The sequence below is a fragment of the Apteryx mantelli genome, chromosome 23 (assembly GCF_036417845.1).
Source record: "Apteryx mantelli isolate bAptMan1 chromosome 23, bAptMan1.hap1, whole genome shotgun sequence".
NCBI lineage: Eukaryota > Metazoa > Chordata > Aves > Apterygiformes > Apterygidae > Apteryx > Apteryx mantelli.
The window spans coordinates 4717337-4737567 of NC_090000.1; the positions used below are offsets into that span (position 1 = coordinate 4717337).

The 20231-nt window shown below is 42.3% G+C and overlaps 1 protein-coding gene across 1 annotated transcript in view; it reads left to right on the forward strand.

Moving 5' to 3' along the window:
- The window catches only part of UBASH3B (ubiquitin associated and SH3 domain containing B), a 76590-nt gene that overhangs the window by 38019 nt on the left and 18340 nt on the right, over positions 1 to 20231 (forward strand). Inside the window, exons 2-5 of the mRNA XM_067310110.1 lie at positions 13949 to 14002; positions 14536 to 14722; positions 15242 to 15440; positions 18645 to 18814. Coding sequence (XP_067166211.1) covers positions 13949 to 14002; positions 14536 to 14722; positions 15242 to 15440; positions 18645 to 18814 — 610 coding nt within the window. The remainder of the gene's footprint in view (positions 1 to 13948; positions 14003 to 14535; positions 14723 to 15241; positions 15441 to 18644; positions 18815 to 20231) is intronic.

Below are 20231 nucleotides of genomic sequence, written 5' to 3' on the forward strand. Positions count from 1 at the left end.
TAGGTGACTGAGCAATCCCAAAACATCAGTAGTCGCACTGGCCAAGCACACAAATAGGAGAAGCAAGAGACGGGCCAGGCTGTGGCTCTGATCCTCTTGTGTATGGGTTAACACAATGAGCTTTGTCCAGGAAACACAAACCAGGAGTTTCTCCCTATTGCTCTCAGTACCTGACTTCTTAGCTGTCAGAAAATAAAATGATAATGGGGAGAGGAGGAAGGAGACAGAACCAGACTGTGGCACTCAGTTCACATGGATTCCCTATGTGCAGAGGCATGCAACATGTAGGAGCTGAGCATCTTTATGGCCAGGCCTGTAAAGCTGGCAGGTTTTCAACAGTGCTTAGCCCCTGGGAATTCCCATTGCTTGTGGTCAGATGAAACTGTGTGCTAAGCACTTTTTAAGACCTGACACTGCTTCTGTTTACTCAGATAGCTCAGAAGAGACTGAAGTGATTGGGGGTGAGACATGCTGAGCTGATACTTTATGATCTGTACTGTGGTTGTGCCCTACTGAGATCTGAACCCCACTGTGCCTGACACTGGAGTGTATTGTAGCTGGAGAGAGCATTTTAGCATGTTAAACAGCCACCTCAGAGTGCAGAAAGGTGAAGTTATTCCTCCACAAACATAAGCAGAGCTGAGAACTGAGTGCTACAGTAACCAGTATATCACAGTACCCCCTAGATTTGGGAGCCCTTAATTCAGGGCTGTGAACTGGGTCAAGGAGAATGCCATGGCCGACATGGACAGCTGCATTCCCGGATGCCTCAGCAACCTGTGTTCACAGAGTGGGGCCATGTGGATGATGTGCTGTGCTGTGCTGAAGGTTGTTAACAGACCATTGGTCAGGGTTTTTTTCTAATAAGTACAGTTCTGCTCTAGCAACTACGCATCCATTTGTTACTTGTTAGCATCAAAACCCCAGGTCCTCAGTGAAGTGAAAAAAATTACTTTTACCTTGGCAAACACTTGTTTTGAAATCCCTAGAAATTCCACTGGAAGAAAGAATGTACCCAAAGCCTTGCTATGGGATAACGTTTCAGCACATGCTTTGCAGAAGAGCAGTTAGCATGTGCTTGATACCTCACTTAAGTCTCTGCGTACATGCTTGAAGCTAAATATATGCATAAGCACTCCCTGGCATAGGGATGATTACTGAATCCAGGTCTCACTAAGGTCTTCCAGATTTGATTTTTTTATCTTCCTTTTTGTAATTCACTTATTTATTCTGCAAACAGTAGTCCTGTAAGTAGCCTCTGCTTTGTGAGTTTTCTTGTTCAGGTCAGTATCATCAGATAAAGGAATAAAGACTATATGCATTGGTAAGAACTGGCAAGACTGTATACTAGCTCATCACTGGCTATAAGAAAAGTATGCACAGAAATATTCCCAGTCTGTGATAAAGTTTTCTCATTACACTCTCAGATCCTTATTATCTCTGTGTTTCTCAGTTTTTCGCCTTATCACAGCTCTTCATTTCCTGTTCCCTTTTAGACTTCAAACATATATATTTTTAATGTGGCTTTTTTTAACCCTTCCACAGTTAATATTTAAACCTTTCAGAGACTCTTGGCTAGACCATGACCTCATGTGAAAATCCCAGATAACTTAAATGGACTCTACAGGGACATTTTTAATATATAATCTGGTATCTCAGTTTAAAGCCTGGCCAAGTTATAAATTTCTCATTAGAATTAATTTTGTAACAGCAAAATAATTGTACTGTGCATTTCTATAGTTTCTGCCACTTGAGGTTGGTAAAGTGGGATAAGTGGAAAAAGGTGAATACTAACACAGTAATACTTCATTCAGATTTCGATCTCCCACATTACTTCCACGTGCAAGACTCAAAATCATCTACTTTTTGGCTAAATATACTCATCTTGCAACAAGAAATAGAAGAGACAAACCAAAGCAGAGATAATGGAAAAATCTACACCAAAGTGTCTGATATAGCTGCATTTTACCACAGCTTTCCTGATGTTCTGATCTGCAGGAGTATGTTAGAGAGTTCACCACAACTAGCAAAGACAGACAGCAGTTTAGGACCACAGAGGGATTGGAAAGAGACCAAATACAGTTACCCCCATTGAAATTCAGACCAGAGCTTGCTAGCTAACTTCTTTTTTTCTAATGGAAACTTTGACATTACCTTTAACTTGCTTGTTTAACCACATACTTCAGAACCTCTGAGGTAAGAAACTGAGACCTCTATGTGGTGTCTTCCCAAAGACGGGGCTTCTAGTACCATGATGCTCACAGCCGCCAACACTGTTTCAGGGTGTTGTTTCAGCCCTGAGTCAGTGAGAAGTGTGCCTTATTCTTTCATTCATTAACCCTGCTTTCCCCCATTACCTACAGCACTTTGGGTTTCTTCCCCAGGTCTCCCATACCAATGCTGATGCAACTTGAACCTACCCAGATGGCAAGAAACAGTACGAAAGGAATATTTACTTAAATATTTTGAAATAGTGATACCACTGTAAACAACAAGGCTTAAAAATTTTCCTAAACAGCTGTCTAGAGCAGAAGACTATTTTGAGTCTCTCTTTTTGCCTTTAACCCAACTATCTGAGCACCCCACCCTTCTTCCTTCCACCTTCCTTAATTTCTTAGACTTCCTTCTGGTTGCTTTGTGTGAGTCTATTTTAGGTGTGAGATCATGGTTAGCTTCTTGCTGGGCATCCACTTCCCATTTTCTGTCTCTGGGGTTTGCCTTTTCAGCAAAGTTGTGAGTCCATTTGTACATACAACATATAAGTTCCCTCATGATAAACAGACATTGCCCATAAGGAAGAGAAAATAACTCCTTGAGACAAAAAGAAGGTGTTAGAGTGAATATACCTAGGTTCTCTGAAGAGCAGGAAATAATGCAAAAACTGACTAGCGCAAGGAATACAGAATTAAGCTGGCTGAGTCCAGCTGTCAGATAGGGATGTCTTAACTCTTCTGTCTCTGGCATATAGATGTTCAGACTAATCTCAAAATGTCATTGCTTTGATATTAACCATTGTCTTTAATACTAAGTTCCAGATACTGCCAGAGTGAGGATCATGAAGCCTTACTGTGAAGCTTACTGTAAAGCTCACAAATGGATTTAATTGTGATATACTCTCTTAAATCTACCAGATGGAAATGAACTGAAACAGTGAATGGTTTGGCAATGGGTTTGGCTATGCAGGCCCCAGCCTGACACTCCACCTTCTGTGAACAACCTTTGGAAGTGCTTGTTGTTTGCACATTCATGGCCAGCTTAGCGCAAATTTCACTGCTGTCAAGTCAGAGCAAGCCCAGCCAAACATTCAGACTCTCTCTCTAATGCATGATACAAAGACCTAGACTCTGATCTAGAAAGACGTTTGGATCACAAGCTTCCTCACAAGCTTCAAACTGAGTAGCTCAATGCTTTGTTTTCAGTGTTTAGCTATGCCATATTGATGTTGGCCTATGTTATCTTCATCAGTTTCCTCTCTGTTGGGCTGGGAAGGCTTCCCCATAGTTGGTTTACTATATCTCTGTGGAGTACAAGTCAATGCTCCATTGGCAGTCAAGAGGAGCTAAAACCACAGGGCTCTTACTACTGACAGTGGGAGCAGCGCATCAAAACCTCCTCCTATCACATTGAGACTTCATCCCAGAAAGTCAAGGACTTGGTGGCTTGTATAACTGAGGTTCCTGGTACAGCCCAGTGTGACCGACTTCATAGAACAACAGCTTTCTGGCAAATTGTGCAACTGCACCGCCCCCAAACTTCCTGTTTTGAAACCCCAAGAAGCTGGAAAATGTTAACACTGGCACTTTAAAGTGCTAGTTGTGGCAGTTTTTTCTCTTCTTCCTAAAGATCTGCATAAGAATAATAAAAAATTCTATATACGAAAGAGTAAAGTGGGGCTGCCTTAAGGAACTGGGGGCACAACAGCAAGTACACATCTCTCTGAGGAGCCTCAGAGCCAGGCAGAGCATGGCATGTCAGAGCACCCGCAGAAAAATCTTCCCCTCTTCCGTGACTTTGTGATGTTAGATAGTTCATTGTCTCTCCACATCCTAGCTCCCCTTCTGTGAATTAGGGTATATGTGACGTGCTCCACTGCTGTGACTATTTCTTAGTTTTATGGCAGCAGTTCCTAGTGATTCCAGCTGGAGCTGTTCTAGGCACTGCAGATATACCTGATGAAAAGACAGTCACCAAACACAAGAGCTGTATAATTCTCGCATAAGAGGAGAGATGACAGATGGAGAGGCAGGTGCACATGAAGTGGCAGAGAGACAATTGTGATTCATGTGTTGAACAGCATTCACAGGGCACCAAGTGCCACAACCAACCACCTGGCCCATCTTTTCGCTCTGGCAAGCTCTGTGGCAGACCGACACTCTGCCTAAAAGCTGCCTGTGATGGGGAAAAAAGGGCCCTAGCAATAACAGGACCTTGGTACAGAGAACAGAGATGCAGCAAATCTCTGTTCCATTCCAAGTCATTTCTGTATAGGAAGAACAACAGTTAGAAGGAAGAAAGCATCATGTTTGTCTTGAATGCTGTGAGGGAACTTATTTATTTCCAATCAGCATGACAACTGCTTCCTTTCTGGCTATCACTGAAACTCCAGATGGTACATTTGAGCATACTTACACCTTTAACTTGGCTCCTTACAAAGACATTGTCTTCCTGGTTAGCTAAAAATGTATTAGCAGTACTGGCATAAAAGCTCTTGCTCTCCTGCACTGTACTAAATATTTGAATAATAAAATCTTGGTCACTCTGCAGCAGTCTGGCTAGTATTCAAATTAAGTATTTGAAGGAGATAAGCCTCTGCTCTATGTGCTCCATTTTTAACCACCTTCTATTTGAAATTATTTGTATTATCAATATTTGAGGATTTTTGCTAATATTCAGAATTCTGCAAACCCTTTAACAATGGCAGTCATTAGCTATCTTCATTATCCATATCACTCTTTTCCAGTGCTTGTTCTGCAGCAAAATTTTGAACCTTTGTGAATCACCCAGCTGAGGTGCTGCCTACTCTTACAACTTTGTTAAGGAATTTTGAGATGCCATTTCCTTAAATCTCCCTCTCCAGGAGTCACATTATTTCAGAGACTGCTAGTCTTCATTTGAGTGGAAGCACATTTCTAGATTCACATATATGTAAAAAAGCTTAAGGAAGTGAACTAAGAAGCCAGACAACAAGTGTAATCCAAAACAAAAACTGGTAAGAAAAACAATATAATGACTTTAAGCAAAACTCATGATTTTTTTTAACACTTGGAGCTGGGCACTGTGGTGACTGAAAGCAAATAATGGTAATATCTATATATTTTTGTAAGAGCCATTAAAGGTCCCAAGCTACTCAGAGGCCTATTGAGCTACGAGTTGTGTAAGTACCTGGAGAGCCCCTATCTCAAAGACCTTACAGTCTAGCTAAACAAAGGGAATTTTATTTTCATTTTAGAGTTGAAGTGACAAAAGAAGGACAGAGGAATTTTGATGGTGTGTGACCAATCCAAATCAGCCAAAATACCTGAGCACCATTCATCCTCCATCATGCAGGGACCTTGTGGAGTGGCTAGCAGCTGAGAACATAAGACTTCTGACATCTCAGTCCATGCTGTAAAATGCTGTACTGTTACTGTTTTAAAGAAAGTAGTATACTGTTTCTTTTTAAAACTGTGTATCTCTTTAAAAATGTTAAATGGCTGCTACATTCTTCTCTTTATCCTGGATGCTTTTTATGAGGCTGTACTTCCCTCTTTTTTGCTTTAACAAGCTGGCTAAGCAGAGGATTAAGGAATGACTTAGTGCACATGTGCTAAAGAAGGGGAAAAAAATCCGCCTTCAAAATCTTACATAACTAAGAAAGAAAGAAAGAACAAACACACAAAACATAGATACACACTCAGGCCCTCACTCTTTGCACTTAAAAATAGTTGTAATCATCATGTGGCCAGACTGCAGTTTGCCAGCTGGAATGTCCTCTGAAAGAAGAACATTTTAAATTATGGAAACTAGAAATACACAACAGCACACTTCCCAGACTTATTTCTAGCAGTGTTTCCCATTTCTCTCTCTTTCCTATTACTTGACTTTGGTATTCAATAATTAGGAGTAAGCAGCCACCACTTGGGAAGGAGGAGGAAGAGAACTACTGAGCCTTATCATGCTGTCAGGCACCTTCTATAAATATTTATGTGACCTACAGGATATGGCACAGTTTGAAATTTTGCAGTCTCTCTAGCCACTGTGCAGTCATGCAGTTCCCTGTACTCCTCTGAAAGTTTTGTACTTCAGAAAAGACCTAGGTCTTTACATAGCTGTGATCCGCTTACAGCATTCACTGACCTAAATTGAGGACGTTGCATCAAACTGTGTGTTCTTAAGTGGATCTCGGCATATAGCAATGAACTCCTGTTTTGCGGAGGATGCAGCTGCAATTAGAGTCACTCAGTTAAACGTGAGGAGGACTTTACGTGCTACATCATGTGTGAAAAGCAACAGAAGAATAAGCTAAGGTAATGTCTGAAGGACTGAGCCAAAACTCAGTGAAAGGAAGAAAAATTATTTCTCCTGCCTCACACTTACGTTGCAATCGGGTGGTTTCTTCCTTGCAAAAATACCTGGGTTTTGGGGGTTTTTTTTCAAATTGCAGAGAAGGAATACACACAACCCCCACCCTAAACAGGAACTCAATCCCTAGTGATATCTTCACGTCCTAGCCCTATTTATAGAAGCCAGGTCACTCAAATGAGAACAGAAACAATATCTCACGATTTTTGGTGACCAGCTGAATTCTGAGCATTGAGTATTCAAAGGAACATATTTGAATAACCCACTTCAGACCACCTGGAAAGAACACCTCACCATGACCAAATTTGCTTGTACAACACGTAAGCGATTCCTGAGACAATCAGTAAATTATTTGAAATTTGGTTATTTTTCCCTATATCAAATAATCAAGCAATTAGATGGACAGAAATTTTGCTTGCAAAATTGTTCTTCAATGTGCAATTGTTTATTGAAAGCCTAAAACAGACACAGTTCCACTATTGTGCTGTTAATGGGATACACGATGTAATGAAACTGCAAAAATATAGGAATCTGTAAAGGTCTTTTGATGGATAATTTGGAAACAAGCATACACAAAAAAGATGGGAAATCTACTGTTTGCAAAGAATTTATAACGGCTTGCCTTCACATATTGCTATACGACAGGATTTGAATTCAGGACCTTCTGTACCCGTGCTGAGTCTGACATGTAAGCTAAAGGGGTAATTAACTATTAGGCTTGCATCCTGTACCCGGGCTGAAAAGCATGCTCCAAACAGCAACTGGAGCTGCATCTAGAAAAGGCCTTTTTTCCTGTTGTCATTCCCTGGAGTGAGCCAGTGTTTTGATTCTATTCTTTTACCATAAATCAACATCGACTGAAAAAGATAAATTTTAAATAGATATACCTACCTATTTAAATATATACTTACATAAATACCTATTGAAAAAATATAAATATAGATAAGCAAGCAAAAATAAAAGTGACTATTTTATAATCCTAACAAAAATGTTCTACTTCACAACATTCCTTTCAAACAACCTAATTTGGCATAAAATCTGATCCGTAATTCCTATCTTACCATGTCAGGCAGCTTCAAACTAAACCTAATGATGATGAAAGCCAAGTTCTTCCATCATGTTTAATGCAGTTTCCAACAAATCTTTATTTATACAGCTAAATATTTTATGGGCCAAAGATTTAGAACTACTTGAAACGATGAATTCATCCCTCCAAGGAGTTTTGTTCATAGATAAGGAGTTTGTCTAGGCTCGAGGCACATAATAAAGGGAAGATATAGTCATTCCCTTTCTTTCTTTTACAGGCTGCCTTCATCCTTCCATTCCTCATTCACAAATCCCTTGGTGCCTCTGTAGGAAGACAACTCGTAGGTGGATCTGAGGTAGAGAGTGTTGTTAGCATTTTCTCTCGCCTCTGTGAGCAGCCATGCACAGGAGAGCAAGCTGCCTCTTACTAAGTAGGGAGGTCAGTCGTGCTGGCAGCGGGGTATGAATCTGCTTATTACAGCAAGAGCAGAGCCAATGAAAATAGGGAAATTCTGTTCTAAACAGCAGCCAGAGGGGCCAGCTTTACAGGAATTAAACATCGCTTCTGGATAACAAACAGGCTGTCTGGACCCGAGGGTTCAAACCAGCTGTGTGACTCAGCCTTTGTGTATTCGAATGTGTGAGGAGTGAGGTGGAGAGGAGGCTGCCTGCAGCCGTAGCAGCATCTCTGCTCTGTGTGTACCTAAAGAGCCAACTCTTACAACTTTAATCTCTCCAGCCACTGCAGCTAAGACTTGCCCAGGATGGAGACTCAGAGCCCTGCACAGCCTTAGTGCATGGCTTTGCCCCCAGTCCAGGGTCATGCACAGAATCTGTGGGGGAGAACAAGTACTGATCTTCCCCATCTCATCCCAGTGCCTTGCACATCAGCCAGAGATCTCTCCCATTGCATACTTTTAACCAATAAAATGCAATGCAGGTACAGAAAAGAAATATCTCACAGTAGTCCTTCCCAGTCCCTGGCTCTTGTACTATTAACTTTTCCATGTGGTAGTTCATTAATCTGCACCTTACTGTACCATTGGAAGCGATACACACCCTCCTTTTTTTTTTTGAATTGGACTAGAATAAAAAAGCTGAGCAATTAGAGAAGAAGGATTTCTATGTGGTCCTACTGAGACCGAAGGCTTTCTTTATGGTTAATGCATCATTCCCGATTACAATCATTTCCTCTGAAGCAAATGGGATTTTGCCAGTATACTTTATTGATAAATATTTCCTCAAGCTGCATTGGCATTCCCCTGTTGCTTTTTTTTTTTCTACTCTCAAATTGCAGGAAGCCAAAAATTCTTCAACAGTAACGAGTTAAGTTCTGTGGCATGCAGAGCTGTGTGCACTTCCATGAAGTGGGCTCGGGTTAAAATGGGCACCATTTTACTCATTAATATGGATTCCAGGGCAGTAACACTAGTTCTGCTGTAATACCTCAGGCTTAGGGGTCACATGTTTAGCTGGGAGGCTTCCTAGCAATATTTTGATACTGTTTAATTAGTGATTTAGTAGGGGAAGACCTTCCTTGTGACTTGACATTGAAGAGTGTCACAGGGAGGCCTTTGAGGCTGAAGAATCAAAAAATATGATTCTTTGCGGTGGCTGGAATTCCTGCAGTGCTTTTAGAAGACACTGCTAGTAAATCCTCCCTATCCAGACCTGCGGTTGGATGTAGTATCTCCCTCACTTTCTGTTCCAAATTGCTATTATGTATTTATTTAACTACTGTTAAATAAATGACCTGTACTTTATCTCAGAGGCAGCAGCAGTTAAGAGATGGAGAAATTGGGTTGCTCAAGGAACTAGCAATGTCACACAAAGCTTTTCACCTTCTGTCTGAATCCAGCTATAATTGCTGCCTGACCAGAAATGTGTGATGGCAGCCTGGTGAATTCTGAAAAACAAGTTATTTTCAGACTTTTTTCCATTCTGGTACATCTGTGTCACAAAATCACTTCTTAACCGCTAGCCACAATGATATGGCCAACACTTGCTATCCACCATGAGTAAAACTGAGCCATAGCTAGTCATGTAATTAAGTGACCTGGTTTTCTCAGGAGCTGCATACCTGCATACCACTGCAGTGGGAGTCTTCCAGCTCCCACTGCACTCAGTGGTTGTGAAAATCAGGCCACTTCTTTAAGTGTCCAGATGTAGCTGTGACTAGTTTCAAGTACTCAACTTTAAAAAGGTTGGTCTTGATCAGGCCAAGGGGCTGGAGCACTTGGAGGAATGGTCCTCTCTAAGTTCTGGCTGGTGGGTACAGAAAAGGCATTTGGGAGGGATTCTGCACATGCCCTATTTTGTGACTAACTAGAGACTATCAGTCTTCATCACTGTGCTCGGCACTAAATAAAAAAGAGAGTCTTTTAGCTTCAAGTCCCATGATAAAAATATACCTTGGCTTTTGTTAGCATTATGCAGTATTTCCTCCTAGCAATGAAAATTAAATTGAAAAGGGAGTTTCTAGTCCCCATGGAGGAGATAGGCACCTTTTGAAATCAGTCATGAACAAAAGTGCATGGAGCCCAGCCTAATGTTTTCTAACGCCCTTTCAGGGTCCTGAGAGTACAAAGACAGCAGAGAGGGAGCTGCAATCAATTCCAACAGAGCTCTATTGTGCTATTTGTTCCAAGGAAACATCAATTCATTAAGCGAACAAGTCAACAAGGGTGGGTGGCAGAACCGTCTGTCCTGCTAGATTGCGCATGACTCCTTCAGAGATCTGCTCTGGGGTCTGGAAAGAGTAAATAGTAAGTGAGAGCCAGCTTGTCTGCCCTCGCTTTGCAACAGTAGAAATTGCTCATTTCAAAGCCACGGCTTTACTGCGAGTGTATTTTTAATTCACTACCTTGGATTCAACACATAGAACATTTCAATGGCAAGATCTATGGTCAGGAGAGTCAAATTTCAATAGCATTTTAAAGAGCGTAAACAACCTATGCGAGAGGGAAGGTGAACTGGGCAAAGGCAACGTAATAGAAATGGAAGGATGAAACAGGGCTAGGGAAAATCCATGGCCAGGCAGTCAGATGAGGCAGCTGAACATTGCTCTGTTCAAGAAGTAACCTCCCTGGAAGATCCCCAGGCTGAGCAAAGGGAGAGCTTTTTGGAGGACTACTTTTCAAAGCAAAGCAGTGGCTGTTTGCAAAATGTATCTGAGGCAGACTAGGCAAAGGTCAGCAAGATAGCACAGACCAAACAACAATGTTGGCCGTATGAGAAACATGCTTCTAGAAAGCAGGTGCTTGGACTAGCACTCCGCTGATCTCAGATGAATGCTGGCAGATAAGGGCAGCAAAATGCTTCAGGAGGAAGTATTTTCATAATCACACATTTGCAAGACAGCCCTTTTTTGCAGCATTATCTTTCTGCCTTCCTCTTACTCTCAAAATGAACAAAAATATGTATATTCAAGAGGTGGGGAAGCAAGAGCAGAGCTGAAACACAGCTGAGTCAACAACACGTGTCTACTAGCAAGTGGTAACATTTCATATTCCCGCGTGGTTATCAGAATGCCTTCCAAAGTCATCACTGCAGACAGAACAGGAGACAGAGGCACACTAAATGTACTATGCTACAGGCAGAAACAAGGAATGCTGGAGGGTCCCAGCTGCCCTAATCCTAGAGCCACGGGTAAGACCCTGGAGTCATGACTCCTGGCCCTTTTGCAGTCACTTGGACCCATTTCCTTTAACTGACCCAGCAACATATTCTCGCGGCAGATAATACAGGGTGTAATACACTGATCCTGTCCTTTTGGTCAGACCCATTCTCGCTGGCTTAAAGATGTCAGCAAGTCTTCACATTATTATTAAGCTGTAACATACCATATTTAGTAAGATTAGGTTTGGGCTGAGCATGGCTGGTGCAAACGAGAACTCTTCCTGTCTTCAGTCAGATTTTCTGTTGCTACCAGCCAGCAGGCAGCTCTGAGACACACTGTGACCCACAGAGCAAAATGGAGGCAGCTGCTTAGGCCAAATGAACAACAAGAGAATAAAACTGGCTGTTGCCTTTGTCAGTCCCTGGACTGTATCTCTGCTCTTGCTTAACACACAGAATGGCAGCCAGCTGGTCTTTACCTTCAGTATGAAGTACACTAGCAGCTGAATGTGTTCCCTGTCTGTCGCTGTTAAAAATGCCTCCATTGGTAACTGAAGTATGGTGGGTTTGTAGGATGTAGATTCTCTTTGGCACTGCTAGTGTGTAGGATCCCTTCCCCTTCTCTAGCTTCGTGGGAGAACTACCTAGAGATCCTGCTGTAGCCTTTTCCAAAGGTTTCTTCTCAGAATCTCTGCCCTTCAGACCTTCCTCTACCCACATCATTTTGCATGAGCGTGTGCTGAGGGGTTATCTGTTGTCAATTAGATTAAACCATCATCCTGTTGAATTTGATCTCCTGCTTCCTACTACACCTGTAGCACTTATGGCAAAGCAATACTCCCCTTCCTCCCTCAAGCAGGAAGCTATGAAATAATTTGTTCATGGGAAATTCTATCTCCTGATGCCGAACAGAGGGGCTGACTTTTGCCCCAAGACCCTAATGTTTCTATCCCTTCTGCCTCCCTCATTCACAATTTTTGCTATATAAATAATTACGACTTTTGGATTCTGGGTGAATTCCTCATTTTGGCAGCCACTAGTGTTACAAAGCTGAGCTGATCCACAGCTGCATGTCAGCACTGATGTCCAGCATTTGGGAAACACTCTTTGGATAGAAAGGTACTGTGTCTACAAGTTAAACACCACTGCACTGGTTTGTTCTGTAGCCGAAAAACTTGCTTCACAGAAGACTTCAGTCTTCCTAGCTGGAATGAAAAGGCATCTCGAAGGGAAGAAGGGAAAAGAAGAGTACTTTCAACGTAGCAAGGTCTGAACAGAGCTAGCAGTTTTTGGCAGGTTATTCCAACATGAAAAATCTTTGCCTTATGCCCCCTGGTGGCAGCTGACTTTTTCTCATCAGTGCTACTGAGGTGTCTGCACTTTCTGATCTAAACCTTTTGATTTCCAAGCTGAGCAAGTGACTAGTAAATAATCATTAAATGCTAATAACTAGGGGTCTGAAATAAGGTGTTTCACTATTCAGAAAAACACCAGGCCAAGCCAGGAAAAAAACAGAGGTTCATATCTCATACTTTGACTGAACAGGTTGCATGACTTTGTCCCTCAAATGGTTTAGGGTACTGTACTGGTTTCCCCTTAAAGAAGTTCTGTTCATAAAAGACATGGATTGGACAGGTGGCATGTGTGAGAGGCAGCCACAGGGTAGAGGAGATCACTCTGGAAAGTGTATTGCTTAGGCTTCTAAACACACCAGCACAGCTTTTCCTCAACAAGGCCCCACAGAGCTCAGGGACACTGGCTCCTCGCACTATGAGGAAATAACATGGCTGTAGTGTTGCCAACTGCAAGCTTCTGAAAATCACGAGCCAGTCCCTCACCCCACAATCAGATCAGCAAAAAACAATCCTGAATTAGGCTAAATAAACACAGGACTAGGTTCACACCACAGGACATGCTTGGTTTATACATTCAGGTTTTTCTCTTCAACTACACTTGCTATAAACCTTGGACTCTCTTCCAGCCATGGCTGGGATTCCCAGGTAACAGCCTGGCTCCTGGAGCTAGGACTTCCAAAAAACATGAGCTAGCCAGAGCTCAGATCTGCTGAGAGTTAACATGGGACTACAGGAACAATTCTGCTATAGTCCTGACATTTCTGCTTTGTAGGGGAAGTTCCTTCACCTGAGAGTCATCCCCCCCCAGCTCACTGATATTTTACAGAGCTACTGACTTAGATATCTTTTGAGTTTGCTGAGGCTCGTTTCTGCAGGAACTGGTGTGGCCACGGCACTCCTCACAAACACGTGTCCTAACTTCTTCCCAAAGACCTCTGTGGGTGAAAACTCCCCCCTCTCCCTCCCCAAGCAGCTTAATCTAGCGTTTCACTACACAAGATCTTATGAACTGTCACCTACTTTCTAAACCTAAATCTTTCTTGCTAGAATTTAGGCTTATTCCTTCTTATCCTATCCAACATGGACTTAGGGAATAAATTACTCTTTTTCTTTGCCACTGCCTATTACGGCTTCAATACAGCAGGCAGGTGTATGGCTGTAATTACTTTAACTAAGCCAGGCTTCACCCCAAAATTTGACTCATAACTTTTGTGTAAGTATTCATAATATATAATCCGATTTAGAAGGAATTAAGGTAGAACTTCACTCTTAATTAATGTGAGGTTAAAGATGTCTGTCTTGCTTGGTTAAAGTAGTAGATACAACTATATCCATCTAATCCAGTAACACTGAAATATTCTTTTCTTTTTATTTTGCCCTCTCCTCAGACAAAAAGCACTGGCATCCACAGGTGGAAGAAGTGTTCAAGCAGCATGCGACTGGTTGGTATGAAGTAATAAATATTAAAAGAAAAATAAAAGAATCAGTGAATTTTATGTCTTTAAGATATCAGCCATTAGAATGTGAAATGTTATTACAGAAGCTGTGTTATTTGTTTAAATGGAGGGAATACCTGAAAAACACTAGCAAAATTAGTGACCTGTTATTTAAGTGTTGCAAAAAAGCAATCAAGAGAGAAGCCTCATCTGGGAGAGTTTGTGATCTCAAGTAATAGCCAAAAAAGGTGAGAGAAAGAAACTATTATACTCTCCACCCCACTGCCTAAACAGAAAACTGAGAGCGAGTGACCCAAGTTAGATCTTCAGACTCTCAGTCTGAAACTTGAAACCAATTTTTCACATCGGTTAGTAGTGATAATGGGCTGCAAGTGACACTGCCATCTCTCCTCCTGACCTGCCAGAGCCGACTTTTTGATACAGGGTAGAAGAAAGGCAATGAGGACAGAGAAAGCTGATTTTGCTGCAAAAAAAATGCATCTCTAAATGTCAATCTGACACTACTTTCTCTTTCTCAGGCTGTTCTCCCATGTGGGTGACCCATTCCTTGATGACACCCTGCCTCGGGAGTACGTCCTTTACCTGCGCCCCACCGGGCCCTTGGCTCAGAAGCTGTCTGAATTCTGGCAACAGTCAAAACAGATCTGTGGGAAGAACAAAGCTCATAACATTTTCCCACACATCACCCTTTGCCAGTTCTTTATGGTAAACCTGAACTCCTCTTTCTATTGCTTTTATGCATGCATTCATGAGCAGCCCTTGCCAGGTTCAGACTGGATGTGTTACATACGTCATCCAGTCGCTGGAGAAGGCTTTGTGCTTGGGAGTTCATGGGGGGTTATTACTAGAACTGCCTGATGCCTGGGCTTGTTGAGAAGGTAATTGTTTTTTAAGCAAGTTGTTTTCAGGAAAGAACAGCAGAAGACCAAATTCTCATAATCTCAAGTGATCATCAGCATGAGAATAGACAGCATGGCGGGGTGAGGTTAGGAAGGTTACTTAGGGGTAGCCGATCCTGCTTTTAGGACAAGGGATGAGCAAATGACTTCTAAAGGTACCTATTTCTCCCCTGTGCTTTTTCACACTGCGTGATAGGAAAAGGGGACCTTTCATGCCCACCCTCCCAAGCCTACCATTTCTCTACTGAGTGCACTAGAGCTAAGTAGAGGTGTAAGGAACAATTCTTCTCCACCTGAGAAATGCCTGTCCCGCTTCTTTTGGCAGTGTGAAGACAGCAAGGTCGATGCTCTCACCGAAGCTCTGCAGGCCACTGTGATGCGATGGAAATGCAAATTCCCTGCCCCTCTGCCTTTGGAGCTCTACACGTCCTCAAACTTCATTGGGCTTTTTGTCAAGGAAGAAAGTGCTGAGGTGCTCAAGAAGTTTGCTGCAGACTTTGCTGCAGAGGCTGCTTCTAAAGCAGGTGAGTGGCAATGCAGGCAACCGCTAAATGTTCACAGCTTGGTCAGGGCTTGTCTATCGTACCCTTGCAAAGAGGTGCAAATGGAACAGCCTCAGCAAAGTTCCAAGAAATGCTCCTCACCGAGAAATAATCTCACCAGAAGTGGCTCTCCTAACAATCTGATTCTAAGAAAGAAGAAGGGAGAACAGAAAATGAACAATTTTCTTTCTAGAAGAAATATTCCCAAGCCAGGCTGAAGCACATTGGTCATGAATTACACAGTAAACATCTGTGTCATAATGCTCCTTTTACTCATGTTAAATTAGTCTCTGCCACATCAAAAAAATAATTACTCTTCTTACAATCAGCTGCATTCTCCATGCGTCGAGATATTTTATTCATGCCATGAAAGTGACTTATCATAAAAAAGCACTTTTAAATGACCAGTTGCACAACAAATACCAGTCTTTGTCCACCTGTCTAATTTAATTTGAGATACTAGGGACTGCAACGCTACATTTTATTAAACCCTGCACTTCTCTCTCAGTAGCCAATTCAAAGGTCATCTTCCTTGCCGCCTTATCTATGGTAGGCCTAACATTTCACCATGACTATGCAAGCGGATAGTATCAGATCAAGTAAGTACCCACAGGAATTTGAATGTTAGGACTGCCCATAGAAAAGCAGTGGTACTTGCAGGCTAGAGAAAAGGTTAAGAGTAGGGACTTTCAGGGTTGTTTGTATCTGGAAAGGAGGTAAATAATGGTAGGCCAAACTCAGCAAAGCCAAGGGCACTACTCAGACACTTGCAATAGGCGAGATGTTGTGGCACCTTCCTCGGTCTGCAGCCTGGTTAGGGAATATATATCTCTGCAAACACTGTTCAATGCTGGATGAGGGAGGAATCAGCTTCATGCTTGAAGAAGAAATCCCTTGTATTATTTAGCCCTGGCCACTGTCAGATAAGGTATCAGCTTAGATACTGTTCTGCTCTGCAACAGATTTGACTTCGCTGTTAGTTACCTGAGGAGCATTTTCAGAAACAAAAGCTTTGATGACATCAGGAAAAAAAGGTCATGAAGTTTATATAAGATTCTTTTAAAAAGCAGCCTGAAGGCTAAGAACATGAGAGAGAAACACCCCAGTGAGTGCTTTGGTTTTCTGTGCTTCTTCAGTTCAAAGATCACCTCACACTTACTCTCAAGTGTTATCTCCTGAAAGGGAAGTTGACATTTGGCGGTTCCTTAACCTTTCAGATAGACGCTCTGTCTATGAGGCTTAGCATTTCCTGCTCAACTCACTACCTCAGGCCACTCTGTCACAAAACTTTCCTCTGCAATATAAAGGCTGTATTTGGTCTTTCACCGAATTTCTGAGATGTAAACAGGGCTCTGTGAGAAGACCCAAAATGTCCTGACAACGGAGACAGGAACCTTTACAAATAGCTCTCAGTCAAGTCTCTCAGTACCAAGAAAACTGGCTCCTTTATCTGATCCCCTACCATTTCTTGTGGAGGGAACGCATAATGAACAGGGAAAGGGAAGATAACCAAAACACACTGTGCTCTGACAGTCTCCGCTGCTGAACTGGCTCTCAGGGTGTCCTCTGATTGCCTCCAAACTCGCAAGTCAGAACAGAGCACTGGAGCACTATAACAGCTCCTTGACTAATCCTCCCACCCTCAGTCACTGTTGCACGCAGCCTGGACTAGTCACAGCACAACAAATTTAGTCCTTCATTTTCACAGGCTTATCTTGGAGTTAAAGTGCATCAAGACAGAGCAGCCCCAGGCGTGTTTCCATGCTAGACAGGCACCCCTTAACACCATGTAGAACAGCTACAAGTCTCTGCCCTGGGTTCAGAACAAGTGACACGGATGTGTCATAGGTTCACTACACCTCTGTAACGCACTGTGTTTAGCTGACAGTGACCTAGAAGTTTTCTTCCCTTCAAAAAAGGGAGGAAATGGCTGTTATCTTTAAAAATGCACATTTTGGAAGGCAGCAACAAGCACAGAGATATTAGCTGGGTCCAAGAAGCGCTGCAGCCATGTGAGAACAGTACAGTTTTCCCCCTGAACAGTGTCGATGTACCCTCCATACCAACACAGTTAGAGGGGGCAGTTCTCACCCCAAAATGCTGATCAGAAGAAGCATCAACAGCTTCCAGCAAACTTCTCCCCCTGAGATTGTTGCAACTAGGACCAAATTGGTTGGTTCTTAGGGGGGAAGCTGATTGCTGCATTGCAGTCCACAGTTTGGTCAGGTTATCACATTGAAGTCTCTGGGGCTTTTTCAGAAATCCAGAGAATATTTTTTCTTGCTGATCAAAAACAAGATGGATGATTTTGAAAAGCTATCCCATGGCTGGCAGTTAGAGCCAAGTCTCTGAATAGCTGCAATTTTGACTGAATAAATAGTCAAATTTAATTGCAATTTTTGGTTGAATAAGCAAGGATAAATTACACACAAACAATGAATCCCGTGATTTCCATGTCTGCTGGAACAGTTCCAACATTTTACATACTTTCACTTTTCTGCTTTCTTAAATCTTTCCCTAATATAGGTTCTCTCTCTGCAGGATCAGTTTGAATCACTATCTTATCAATTTCAATTTAAACAGTTTTGTAATACCTCATACTTGGTGGGTGAACCAGTAATCCAGCTAACGTCCAAGTAAAAATTGTGATCAACCTGCATGAACCTGTAAATTCCATGGCTTTGTAACAGCCAGTACAGGAGAATGAACAGAGAAGGGAGAGGAAAAATTATGCATTTTTACTTGCTTATTTTGGAGAGATCCTCAGCTCCTAATGAAAGAGGAAGGCTATCACATACCTGGAAAAGTATTTAGCAGAGGACCCTGTGGGTTCAAAATTACAGTAATTGTTATCTCACCATGCAGAAACCCCTTGTTTGCTGAATTTAAACAAGTTTTGGCAGTTTGGCAAGGATGTCCTGACTATCACCCCGGTGTGACTAAAGGCTGAATCAGACCACAAATCTCTAGTAATTTGATCCAAGCTACGCCATACATAAGGAACTCAAGTTTGACTTCCCCAAAGTCTTCTTAGAAACTGGCCTTTGTTCTACTTAAGCTATCTGAAGAGTTCTACTAACTGCTCCTGTTCAGAGGTGATAGACATTTTTATGCCTTCAAAAAGAAGGGGAGAGACTGCTGCTAATCCTGACAGTCAGTTGTTAACTGACATCTTTCTTATTGCAGATGTTCACGTAGAGCCCCATAAGAAGCAGCTCCATGTGACACTAGCGTATCACTTCCAAGCCAGCCACCTGCCCACGCTGGAGAAGTTAGCACAGAACATCGATGTCAAGCTAGGCTGTGACTGGGTTGCTGCGATATTCTCCCGAGATATACGCTTTGTTAATCACGAGGTAATTTCTGGAGTTTGTTTCAGTCCAAAAATCAAAAAAAAAAAAAAAAAAAAAAAAGGAGGATCCAGCAGAATTGCTGACTGTTTTAGTTGCCTTTGCGGCTCAACAGTGCTTACAAGCTGCAAGCTGAATCAGGGTTTCCCTGTGCCAAGTGCTGTACAGACACACAGTGCAGGCTATACAGACACTAGGGAATTTGCCTCAGGTCCCGCAAGGGGACTCAGAACATTTATCTCCCACATCCCACCAATCATTTTAACCAACAGACTATCTTCCCTTTTTGTACTTTTTACTCACACTGTCTAGACTTGCCATATCATCAGTCTCGCTTCTTGCAGGAACAATTTTTTTCTTCCTGCTGGATTAATTAATTCTACCAGTGACTCTCCTGTTAGCTCAATATAAGTTGGTCTGATCTCTCAAGAATCAGGCCAGTACCTTAAGCTGAAGGCTGGCCATCTCTCTGTACAGACCTGACGTTATTATTACTCATAGCATTCAGTCTCATCATTTAAGAAAAGTTTACCCTTACGGCATATATACTTCAACTACTCATGGAGTCTATGGCTGCAGTATATAATTGTCTGACTGTATTATTCTTAATACTGTCATTGTCCAACACAATATATAGAAAAAAAAATTACCTCCATTTTACAGACTGAAAGCTTGGGGACAGAGAAACTACAGGCGAGATTCACCTCACCTCTCTGTAAATATCCTCAAGTTAGACATCTGAGTCTGTGTCAGTCACCTGAGGCTCCATTTGAAGTCAGTAGAGAGAAGCAGACAACGCCAGAAAGTGAGTCATCTGACCCATCTAAGATCTCTATCTCAGGATGAGATGAATCAATTTTTGGAGGAGGGAACCTCCAGAAGGGGCCTGCTCTGGCTCAGATGGCTAACTAGACTCCTAAGATTGGGGTGATTAATCCCACCAAAATGCCTCGTTCAAAATCAAATGCACAGAGTCGGTGGCAGACTGAGAAAAAGTGATTTTAGTCCAGCATACAATACGCCAAGGAGTAAACTGACCGCCAAAGCTTCTGGAGAGCTGAAGTGTCTCACATGCAGCATTCAAGCCCAGCCCAGGCCATACGTCTCATGTGTGACAGCCTCCATGCCCATCTAGAGTCATGTTGTCCTCCAGATGCTGCAAGTAGTCAACACTCTCATCGATTGCAAAGGGAGTAGCTGATGAAAATCAGCTCACATTTTTGCATATCTAACTTTAGGCAGCCATGTGTGAAAGCTTTAGCCTTGTGATATCAGGTGACAGAGACTAGTTTCCGTCTTCCTTTGAAGATATCATGAACAGTCTAGGAGGATTAGTGAGCAAATGGGCTGACACCATCAGGAGATCAGAGCTGCTCAGAAGATCATGGTTTTTCTTTGCATGATGCCACTGCAGAAGTTAGAC